This window comes from Helianthus annuus, chromosome 10 (genome assembly GCF_002127325.2).
Source record: "Helianthus annuus cultivar XRQ/B chromosome 10, HanXRQr2.0-SUNRISE, whole genome shotgun sequence".
In the NCBI taxonomy this organism is placed as follows: Eukaryota; Viridiplantae; Streptophyta; class Magnoliopsida; order Asterales; family Asteraceae; genus Helianthus; species Helianthus annuus.
Window position 1 is genome coordinate 8,097,579 of NC_035442.2, and position 11,921 is coordinate 8,109,499.

The following is an 11,921-nucleotide window of genomic DNA, read 5'->3' on the forward strand; positions in this document are numbered from 1 at the left end:
ATGAGTTCGATTGCCAGAGAGATCCAACCTATGATTGAAAGCAATCCAAACATGCCAATTCAAGCAATCCAAAGTCAACTGCTTCGGAAGCATCAACTTGAAATATCACTACATAAGGTCTTCAGAGCCAAGAGGATAACAACTACGAATATCTATGGTGATTACCAAGAACAGTATGGCCTGCTAAGGTCATACTGTGATGACCTTCTAAAAGCCAACCCAGGTAGTACAATTAAAATTGATGTGGAGCCATGTGGGAACTCAACTAGTCCTACAAGGCAGTTTCGAAGGGTTTATTTTTGTTTTGCCTCTATGATGAGAGGATTTAAGATGATTGGAAGACCATTGTTGGGTGTGGATGGTTGTTTCATGAAAGGTCCATTTCCTGGACAGATCTTGAGTGTTGTTGGTATTGATGGGAACAATAGCATATATCCAGTTTGTTATGCCCTTGTTGAGGCAGAAACAACACAAACCTGCAAATGGTTTTTGCAACTGTTGAGAGATGACCTAGGGTGTACGGCTAACTCTTGTTTCACCTTCATCGGTGACAGACAAAAGGTAATAAGTTCTTAAGTGTTAATTAAAACATTGCAAAAATCTTTCGTAGCAAAATATTGTGATTAATTGCATTTTGTATCACAGTGTCTGATTCCTGCTATGCTAGCTGTTTTTCCTAATGCTGAGCACATATTTTGTTTGAGGCACATTCATGAGAACATGAAATCCAAGTGGCGTGGAGATCTTTACAAGAATTTGCTTTGGTCAGCCGGAAGGAAGAAATCTATTCCATACTTTAACAAAGCTATGGAAGAAATTAAGACAACGAAAAGAGCTATGTATGTCTGGCTGAATGAGATCCCATTCACCGCTTGGTCAAGAGCATATTTTTCTGGAAGAGCTAAATGTGATATGTTGCTGAACAACGTATGTGAGGTTTTTAACAGACAAATCGTAGGAGCAAGGGACAAGCCAATTATCACATGCCTAGAATTCATTCGGGAATACATGACCAAGAGGATAGTGAATGTCAAGAAATTGCAAGCAAAGTGTATGGGGCCACTGACACCTCATGCCACTGAGGTCTTCGATGAGATCAAGAAATAAGCTACTGAAATGTCTGTTTTAATGGTTGATTCAGACAAGTATCAAGTCACAGGTCCGAGATCACAGTGTGTTGTGAATGTTAAACATAAAACTTGTGCATGCAGGAAGTGGGATTTGACAGGGATGCCTTGCATACAAGCAGTTGCCGCCATATGGGATATGTCAAGGAATAACATTGATGTTGGCATACCAGAAGACTGGATGGATGAAGTGTATTGGTTGTCAACATGGAAGAAAGTTTATTACAATGTGATATAGCCAATTAACGGGTCGGAGATGTGGACTCCTTCAGAGTGTCCAACAACACTCATCCCACCAAAGCATCATACACAAGTTGGAAGGCCAAAGAAGAAAAGAAAGAAGGCATATGGTGAAAAAGAGCTTGAGCAGGAGTTCGACAAAGGAGGTAAAATGACCAGAAAGGGTAGTAGCATCAAGTGTGGTAAATGTGGGAATATGGGTCACAATGTCAGGAGCTGCAAAGGACAAGGGGGTGAACAATCCACTGCTTCACAGGAATCACACACTGCCACTCAAGGTGCACCAATTTACAATCTTCATGAGTGATGGATGGTTTGTAAGTTTAGACTATGTTTGTTTGTTTGTCAAGTTCGTTCAAGAAAATGTTTGGTTTGTAACTTTAGTCTATGTTTAATTGTTTGTTTGTTCAAGACAATGTTAGGTTTGTCAACTTTGTTCAAGACAATGTTTGGTTTGTACCTTTATGTTTGGTTTGTCAAGTTTGTATTTTGGTTTACAACTGTTTGTTCAACACAATATGGCTGCATTTTGGTTTACAATCTTTATGTTTGGCTGCTTTAGTACAAATAATGTGTTCAAATACAATTTAGGCGGAAAGTGATTGGATTACATTACATTGCAACATTTAGTAAAAATAAGAGGTCCAACATACAAACTTAAAACCAAACAAATCTAGCCTATTTCCAGTGACAATCATCCAAACAAGACCAATCCGAATCAGAACCATGCTCCCCTTCATATGGATTGTGGTACCAATCATCCTCTTCATCCCAATATGTATAATCCCATGCAAGTTCCAACACTTCAGGGTCATAATCCTTTATCGGATCTCCGAATATCTTTTCATAATCAGTTTCTTGCTCCATGTAAGGTCTGAGTATCTCAGACTCTTGATCCTCAAAGTAGACATAACTGTCTGGTTATTAGGCTGCAACGACGTGTTCATCCTTACCAACATCTTTCTCATTCTCAACTTTATCATTCTCTTTGTCAGGCATACCTACAGAATTACAAGCAGGCTACGAAAACAAACATATAAGAACTTGAAAAAGACCATTGCATGAAAAGGTATAATTACAAGCAGTCAAAATACACAACCAAATCCAATTTGTCCACATTAAACTACTTAACCAAAAAAGTAGAACAATCAACACCCAAGTAATGACAAAGTACATCTTCAGTTTCAACACATCTCCATTCTTGTACCGAGCCAAGTGTTCTTTGCACTTAGCCAACTCATCAATTAAACCAGGCATTACCTCTCGGCAAACCGGACATCCCTGTTCTTCACCTTTGTCAGCCCATCTTAGGAATCCACATCTTCCAACCTATTATCGGACATCATAAGCAAGACTTTCCAACAAAGTAAAGTTTCAATAAGCATAAAACAGAAGAAACTTACACATCGAACAACGACCAGGATTAGTTGTCGATTCTGATTGTTTCAGAACTGTTTTCACACCACATGGACATATGATGTCTGAATGTTGTGTTTTGCCCTTGAATCGAAGCACAGACGACGAAGATGAAGACATGTTCAGGGCAGTGATTAGAGGGCAGTGAATTGAGGGATTGAAGCTTGGATTGGGGGTCGATTGAAGAAAAATAGCGTTTAGGGCAGAGATCAAGTTATTAATGGGGAAGAAGAAGGGTAGTTTCGAATTTTCAATACAAACTAACGGTAACAATAACGTTGAAATGGTCAGGGGGTAAACATGCGACATAACCCCAAATAGTGGGGGGGCAAAAATGCAATTATTTCCTTAGGGGGGTAGACATGCGAATGACCCCTAACCTCAGGGGGTAAAATTGTAGTTTACTCTAAATTCAATTTTATATTTTTTAAACATTTTAGGTGAACTTTTAAATTGTATGTTTTTTTATTTAGGGGGTGTTTGTTTTTCTTGAAAAGCTCTTCTCCTCTTATATCTGCGTCACGCAGACCACGCGCAGACGTTTGAGTCTGCAAATTGTTTGTTTTCTTGAAGACATGTCACTTAAAAAGGTCTGCCTAACCTCTCTTTGGTGCAGACATGGACCTTCCTCTTCTAACCTCTTCTACATTTTTTCTAACATCACAAAACACAGCTCTTCTTCAAGAAAACCCTAATCCCTCCTCCACACCTCCCCTCCACCAGCCTTCTTCTTCCCTGCCGCCGCCACCACCTCTCCTCCCACACCACCGCCACAACCTCTCCTCCCACACCACCGCCACAACCTCTCCTCCCACACCACCGCTACCACCGCCGCCACCACCTCTCCTCCCACACCACCGCCACAACCTCTCCTCCCACACCACAACCTTCTTCTTCCCTACGGTTTGTGCATGCCCATTTTCCGATTAACGCTAGTATTACGAATAATAATACGGCAATTGAGATCAGGAGCTTTTTAGGTGAAAAGAAGGTGGGTGTTTTGATCTGGTTTTTTAGTTCATTTTGTACTTAATTTTATTTAGTTTTTGATAAATTAGTTGATTATTTTATGTTGTATGCTTATATTGATTTTGATTTTGTTTGAGCTTTTATTAACTGTTGATTTAATATAATATGTTTAGATTTTAGTTTTTATTTTTTTTGTGATTAGAAATTGTTTATTTTTAGTTTTTATTAATGATAATGAAATTTAATTTGTACAGATTTTAGTATTTGTTTTTTTTTGTGATTATAATTGTTTATTATTGGTTTTGTTCAACCAAGTTCAACTAACTGCATGAAATGAAACTCAACAATACCAGTATTTGTTATAGACAACACCAAAATTACAAAAAAAAAAAAGCTGATGGTAAAATGCTTTGAAAATTGCTTTCACAAAATGGTTCTTGATGCAGAGTTTATCAAATTCGAACCGTTAAGTTGATTTTTCTACTCATAACTAAAAGCTGGGTTGAGAAATGAGTTTGTGAATTTTCAGCAGATCTTTGCAGAAGTTAAAAAACAAACAGTCTTCTTCTTGCAGACTGCAGAGGTTTGGTCCACCTCTTCAGCTGCAGATGTCTGCAGATGTGGTTCGCAGACTGCAGACATTTTACCTCTGAAAAAACAAACAGCACCTTAGTGTCATCATACATTGATAATGAAAGTGACCATGACACTTCTTGGTTAGCAATAAAAAAAATATTGGTAAAATAAATAAAAAATTAACTATATTGTTAATACATTATGTAAATAATACATGTTAATTGCACTATCATATGTTTAACTTAACACGTATTTTGTAGCAAGTTATGTGTACTAATCGGTCCTTTAGACACCTTTCACCACAACTAGCATAGTCTTTCTCCTCTCACTTCACATGAAAAAACAAACTCTTCAATCTTCATCGTTAGTTTCCATCAAGACATCAACCACCATGTGTTACCAACCAGTGGCGAAACTTGAAAATTTTCACCGGGGTGTCGGAAGTCACCGGACTTAAAAGTATATACCTAAAATTTGAGTTAATTACTGTTTTCGTCCCTGTGGTTTGTTAAAAATCACTATTTCAGTCCATTGGTTTAAAAATTGCGATTTTAGTCCATGTGGTTTCACTTCTGTAACCATTTCAGTACCTGTGGTTTCACTTCGTAACCATTTCAATCCATTTATTCTGTTAGTACAAGGACTGAAATGGTTACGGAAGTGAAACCACAGGGACTGAAATCACAATTTTTAAACTAATGGACTGAAATAGTGATTTTTGACAAACTACATGGACGAAAACAGTAATTAACTCCTAAAATTTTTATTTTAAAAAACCCGGGGGGTTGAAAACGTATATACCTAAAAAATTCTATACAAAACTTACATACATGACACTACTGAGCCAGGGGGTCGGCGCCCCTCCCGGCCACTTCAATGTTTCGCTCCTGTATACCAACACCATTAGTTGTCCTCCATTTTTCTAAATTATTCCCCCTTTATATTCTCTTATTTTTATTGTGTGTTTGATTATTGAACACCCTTGACCTATCGAGAGTGACCATCAACCACCAAGATAAAGAGTGAAAGAGAGAATAGAATGATAAAAAACAGGGGTATATGTAATGAATTTGAAGTTTACATAAATTAACGAAAGAGTAAAGTTCCGTTTTGCTCCCTGTGATTTGGTCACTTTAATGGTTTTGCCTCAAACCTTTAAAAATAGTCATTTTACTCCTTGATCTATTTAACTTATCTCCATTTCACTCCCCGTCCCTAACTCTGTCTAAAATGTTTCTTAAAGATAAAGGGTATTATGGTAATTCTATAAATATGAATTTAATTATAACTTGAAAAAGTAATTACAACTGGAAAAGGTAATAATTTTGCTCTGTTCGATGCCCAAGATTCTAGTCCCAAAATATGATCAGAATTTCAAACCCCTATGAAAACCCTCCCCTCTCTCCACCGCTGCCTCACCACCACAACCACTACCACCGCCGCCGCCGTCTCACCTCCACCCTCTCCTCCACCCACCACCACTCTCACACCTCCACCACCAGTCAACCCATCACACCTCCTCCGCGTCTCCACCGTCCTCTACCAACAACAACACTCACCCAAATCAAAACTCCACACCTCCTTCTCCCACTTCGATTTCCACCTCAACCATGAATCCATCCTCCAAATCTGCAACAAATTCCCATATTCCTTTGAAACCCATTTACAAATTTCACACCTTTTCCCAAACCCAACACTTCAATCACACTCCAACCACTCTAAACAAGATGCTTGACATCGTTGGAAAATAAAAAAAAACGTAGATCTGTTATGGGACTTTGTTCAAGAAACCGAAAATCGTACTTTGGTTACAGATAAAACATACATAATAGTGGTTAAAACTTTGGCTTCTGCAAGGGAGATGAAGAAATGTGTTGACTTTTTTCATAATGGGTTTGGATATGGGTATGAATTGAGGACTTTGAATAAGGTTATTGAGAGTTTATGTGGGTTTAAACTTGTTGAAGAAGCTAAGTACATTGTTCAGAAGTTGAAAGGGGTTGTTAAGCCAGAGGGTTTCCTTACAAGTGTTAGATTTGTAGGATTTGCAATTCAAAAGGGGGTGGCGGCGCAGCTTGTTGCCCGTCTACCAACCCATGATTTGTAATTTGCTCTAACCTTCTAATGAATATTAAGGAACAATTTGGTTGAAGGTTCAAAGATGTGGAATTTGATGGTGGATGAGGGGTTTGTGGTGGGGATTAATGTTATTGAGAGGATGATGGATACCCTTTTAAAGTCGAATCGGAGTTGGCCACCACCATCTCCATTGTCAGTCACCACTCGCTGCCACCTATTTCCAGTTGTGGTAAGTGGTGGTTGATGGTGATAGCTGCTGGTGGAGAGAGGGGTGGCGGCGCCCAGGTGGTGGGTGGCGGCAGTGTGAGGTGATGGGTGGTGGTGTAGAAGAGAGAGTGATGTTGTAGGGAGAGAGTAAAGACTATACTTATTATATATATATATATAATTTACATTTAAATATAAATTACCAAAGTATCCTTATTTTATACATGAAATTACTAAAATAACCTTTCAGTTAACATAAAATATGGATGGAGTTAAGACCGTGGAGCAAAATGGCGACAAAACCGAAACATCAGGGAGTAAAATGGCTATTTTTAAAGGTTTGGAGCAAAACCGTTAAAGTGACCAAACCACAGGGAGCAAAATGGAAGTTTACTCTTAACGAAATCAATAGTTTTTATTTCATTAGATCGAGGCTCTTACTTAACCTTATAATTCATACATGGATAAGGGGCTGTTTGGCTTAGCTTTTCAAAAGAGCTTATTTGCTTTCTGAAAAGCAAATAAGTCAATAAGCTGTTTTGAAAAGCTCAATTTTAAAGCTTTTCAAAAGAGCTTATTTGCTTATTTGCTTTTCTACAGCCCATAACTAACACTTTTTAGCTTAAAATGTAATCCTTGCTCTATTTTTAGTTTCCTGTTATAACCATTCGTTTTTATACGTCACTTAGTCATAACGTTTGCCAACTCTAACTTCTTGTTTTGAATATTTGAACGATTTCATCAATTTTGAATATAATATCTTTAAAAACGCTTAGCGTTTTATCTTAGTGTCGGTAAATACTTTAAAAGCATGTCAAAACCTGTAAGTAAAGCAATCCCAAACACCACTTACACATTATTTATAAAATAATATGATTACGATACTTCATGTAATCTAGATAACATAAAGGGTGTTTGCTTTCAACTTAAAGAGCTTTACGGCAACAATTTTGAACCCACAAAATCATACAAAGTTGTTTCCTTTTATGAAGAAAAAGTTGATGTATGTGGAATGCCTCTTAGGCTCTCACACTTTCGAGCTTTAAGTTGATTGGATTAATAATAATAAAGGGTTAGGATATAATAGAAAGCTTATTTGGCTAGAAAGGTTAGAGAGTAATCTTGGCCATCAACAGATTTAATCAAGAACTAAAATTAAATGAGTGAAATTGAATATAAAAAAACATGCACGTGGGTTGTGTAAGGGCATTCGAGTCACTTCACCACAATAGTTTCTCTCTCCTCAAATGTCACACCCCAACCGATGGCGGAAACATCGGGATGAGACGAAGTGTGTAGATTGCTCAAAACGTCATAACACTATGTGACAATAATTAATTTAAATTCAAATTTCATTTCAAAACTAAAAGTCATACATGATTCAAAAGGAAATAACAACATTGTTTCAACAAGTAACATAACAAACAAAAGATAAAATATTCTAGGCGTGTATCTAGTCCACCCTAACTTGTTTCATGAATCATCCATACTTCAATAATCAACCTGCAACATGTATTAAAATAGAGTTTCAATGCAAAAGCAAAGAGCGAGTATACAAGTTTGTTTACATAACATAATAGAATAAAAACTCATATCCAACATGAACATAACAAAATAGTTTCAACGTGCTAGTTTACGTAGTCCAAGTGATAGCCCAAGTTTCCCAATGCGTTTAAAGTACCTAACCCAAAGTTTAACGGGAGGTTGTTATGTCTCCTCCTAACAATACCCCAAAGACTAACGGGGAGGTGCATTACTCCTATAGCGCTACTATTGTTAAGGCGGAACTACACACAAGAATTAAACGTTCACATTGCACAAAAAGTCTCAAGATTCACAAGTTTCATGTTTCATGTTTAAATGGATAGAGTAAGTTTCAAATAAGTTTCAAGTGTCGTGTGCGTTTAATATAGAATACATGTTGCACCCAAAGTGTTAAAAGTAGAAATGGGTTCGAGTATACTCACGGTTTACAAGTGGTGACTTGAAGTTCCGAGAGCAAGTTTGTAGATGAGTTAGTTTGGAGCACCTTGTCCTTCTACACAAGGAAACGTAGGTGTGTGAGTTTGGCGTATACGGAAGATTATAGATTCGGAGTTTTTTTAAAATATAAAGAAAGTAACATAGGTGAAAATAATCATCTTGTACACATAACTCTTGTTCTTGACACTATTGAAACTCAAAAGAGTTGGTATGATTTCATGGATTCTAAGATCCATTAGAGTCGTAACAAGGGCATGGTCATAGATGATGTAACGTCCACTTAACAAATAACTATTAAGTCATCATCAAGTCTTAGTTACTTAGATGTATACGTATAGAATAACTTAGATATTATATAGTTTTACAAGTCTTAAGATTCAAGCATGAGGTAGGAGATTAATGTCTCCATTTAGGTACCTCTTTGTGTCATAGAATACATACATGAGGTAGGAAGAACAAGCTTCCATTTAGGCACCTCTATTGTTCACCACTACACTTGTTGTTATAAACAACAAGGAGGGTCATGAACATACAAGTATCAAGGTATTAACATCAACTAATCTATAGTAAAACATCAAGTAATGAGTGGATTCTTATGAAGGATAGCCCAAGCTAATCCAACCATCACACATTCAACAAGTTTCACACTTGGACATTACTTGTGGGTAAAACCCTAATTAAAACAGAAAGTTTATGAGGTTTTAACCTCTGATTTAGATGTCTCAACCATGTTTTTTAAGCTTAACCAACCATAAGAGGGGTTGTAAGCATTAGGACATTGGTTTGAGATGTGTTTCACACAAGTTAGATGAAGTTTGCATAAGTTTGAAGCAAAACAGAAAGTTTTTGGTCAATTTCGGAGCAATTCCAGGTCTGATTTCTCCAAGGAGGAGTCAAGGAATCAAACTACATGATTAACCAAGCAAGTAGGAAAAAGAATCAAGCAATTTCGTTAAGAAATGAGCAAGTTATACCACTTTTAGTGTAGGTGTATCAATCTGCCCGAAAATGCAGCTTTGTGCTTGAATTTGGGAGTGTTTTGGTGAAGTTTGAGAGTGGTGAAAGTGTCCAAGTGCTTGGGGGAGCTTGGGTACTTACAGGGGAGTGATTAGGGTTGATTAGAGGTGATTACAAGAGCCAAAACTCGGTTTAAACTCAAGAATCCCGCCCAAAAACGAAGCTGGTCGCGACCTTTCAAGAGTCTGCTGAACATGGACCTCACGCGGCCCGCCTGGGATATCCAGGTAAGTTCACGCGGGGCGTGAGCCCTTTGGGGTTTGGAAACAAGTTTGATTTTTGACATATTTGGCCCCCCTATAGTTGTTATTTGATGCAATTAAGGTGTTTTAAGGACCATTTTCGCCACAAAAGCATAGATTAGGTTATGATTAAGCACGAGGAGTATAAACCAAGTATAATCAAGCGTATAAGTATCAAATCAAGTGTCATTCTCGTTCAAAACACGTTCCATGCATAAGTTTAGTTTAATTACAAGTTTCGCACATAGTTTTCAAGAATCACGATTAAACATAGATTGATTCACCAAATCGAACATACGAGTATACATAGAATGCGTTTAACATAGATGTAACAAAATATAAGCTTCGTTAATGATCCAAGTCTCGATTTGATAAAGATTACAAAGAAAGAAACGATTACAAGAATACAAGTTTCCAAAAATAGAATTACGAATCAAACTTTCTATAAATGGAAAGTACAAAATAGCCGGGCGTTACATCAAATCCCACAATTTTTTAAACGTTAATAACTTTTTCATACAACATTATTTTTTTATAAAAATTGCACCAAAAAAACAAACTTTTTTTTATCTTTAAAACGAGTATACTATTGCTATATTTTCGAATAAAAATCGAAAACCTAGTTGCGTAAAACGCAATGGAAAAAAACCTAAAAAATGACATTTTTTCTAAAACGCAATGCACAAAAAACACAAAGAAATGTCTTATTTGTAAAACGCAATGGCCAGAAAACACAAAGAAATGTCTTATTTCTAAAACGCAATAGCCTAAAATCACAAAAGAAAATGTACTTTCTAAAACGAAATACACTGAAAACACATAAAATGTAATGTGTTTTACCTAAAACGCAATGCACAAAAAACACAAACAAATGTCTTATTTCTAAAACGCAATAGCCAGAAAACACTTAAAATGTCTGTTTTCTAAAACGCAATGAACTGAAAACACATAAAAATGTGTTTTACCTAAAACGCAATGCACAAAAAACACAAGAAAATGTCTTATTTATAAAACGCAATGGCCAGAAAACACTTAAAAATGTCTCATTTCTAAAACACAATGGCCTAAAAAACAAAAGAAAGTGTTCTCTCTAAAACGCAATGGACTGAAAACACCTAAAAATGTGTTTTTCTAAAACGCAATGGCCAGAAAACACATAAAAATGTCTTAGTTCTAAAACGCAATGGTATAAAAACACCAAAGAAAGTGTTCTCTCTAAAACGCATTGAACCAGGACAATAGTTTTGTGTGTGAATTGTCTGAACCAGGAATGCAGTCCTAAAACGCAATGGCATAAAACGGTCTACGAATGCAGTTTTCCAGAGGCAAATTTACAGAAAATTAAATTTTCTCATGCATTTTTATTAAAGCAATTTAATCGACCCCAGCCAGGGGCTCTGCCCCTTGGACCTCGCCAGGGGCTGCCGCCCCTTGGACCCTGCTACCAGGGGCGCTGCCCCCCGACCCCCGTGTAACACCCCAAAAACGAGTTTGGTAAATTAGAATCTCGGTTGATATAAAGAAATGAGTTTTAGTCTTTTATATAATCAAAATGAAACTTGAGGGACTAAAACCATTAAGTGAGGAAACATGAGTTTTATAAAATAAAAATAAAACACTACACACACACATAGTGTGTGTATGTGTGTGTATCGATGTTTAGGAAGAAGAAAGAGGGTTCAAACCCCAGTTTCTCTAAAAATCTTCAAATTGGAGGGCTAAATGAAGCTTAAATTCATAACCGAACATGGAGAAATGATCACCTTCACAAGGGGATCGTAAGGTATGTCTTAAAACCTAGATGGGTGATCTTACACGAAGTGGGTTATGTTCTAATCCGTGAATTGGTATGAAATTGGGTATGAGCACGTGTTAGAATCATCATATATAACATGGGTTATGCATGATTTAGGTTAATTTGATGCTTAGAGGTGAAACCCATTAGTTATGGTGAGAATGATGACTTGAATCATCATCCATGTCTAATTCTTGTTGAATGTTGATGTATTATGTGAGTAATATGAATTCTTGTTAGAGGAATTGAAAGAAATATGATAATAATATG

The 11,921-nt window shown here is 36.8% G+C and overlaps 1 protein-coding gene across 1 annotated transcript; it reads left to right on the forward strand.

Annotated features, from left to right (window-relative positions):
• On the forward strand, window positions 1–1,674 carry LOC110880496. Its single transcript, XM_022129019.1, has 4 exons — window positions 1–561; window positions 646–839; window positions 1,212–1,317; window positions 1,366–1,674. The coding sequence occupies exons 1-4, from the start codon at window positions 1–3 to the stop codon at window positions 1,672–1,674; spliced, it is 1,170 nt and encodes a 389-aa protein (XP_021984711.1).
• Window positions 1,675–11,921: the final 10,247 nt, after the last annotated feature.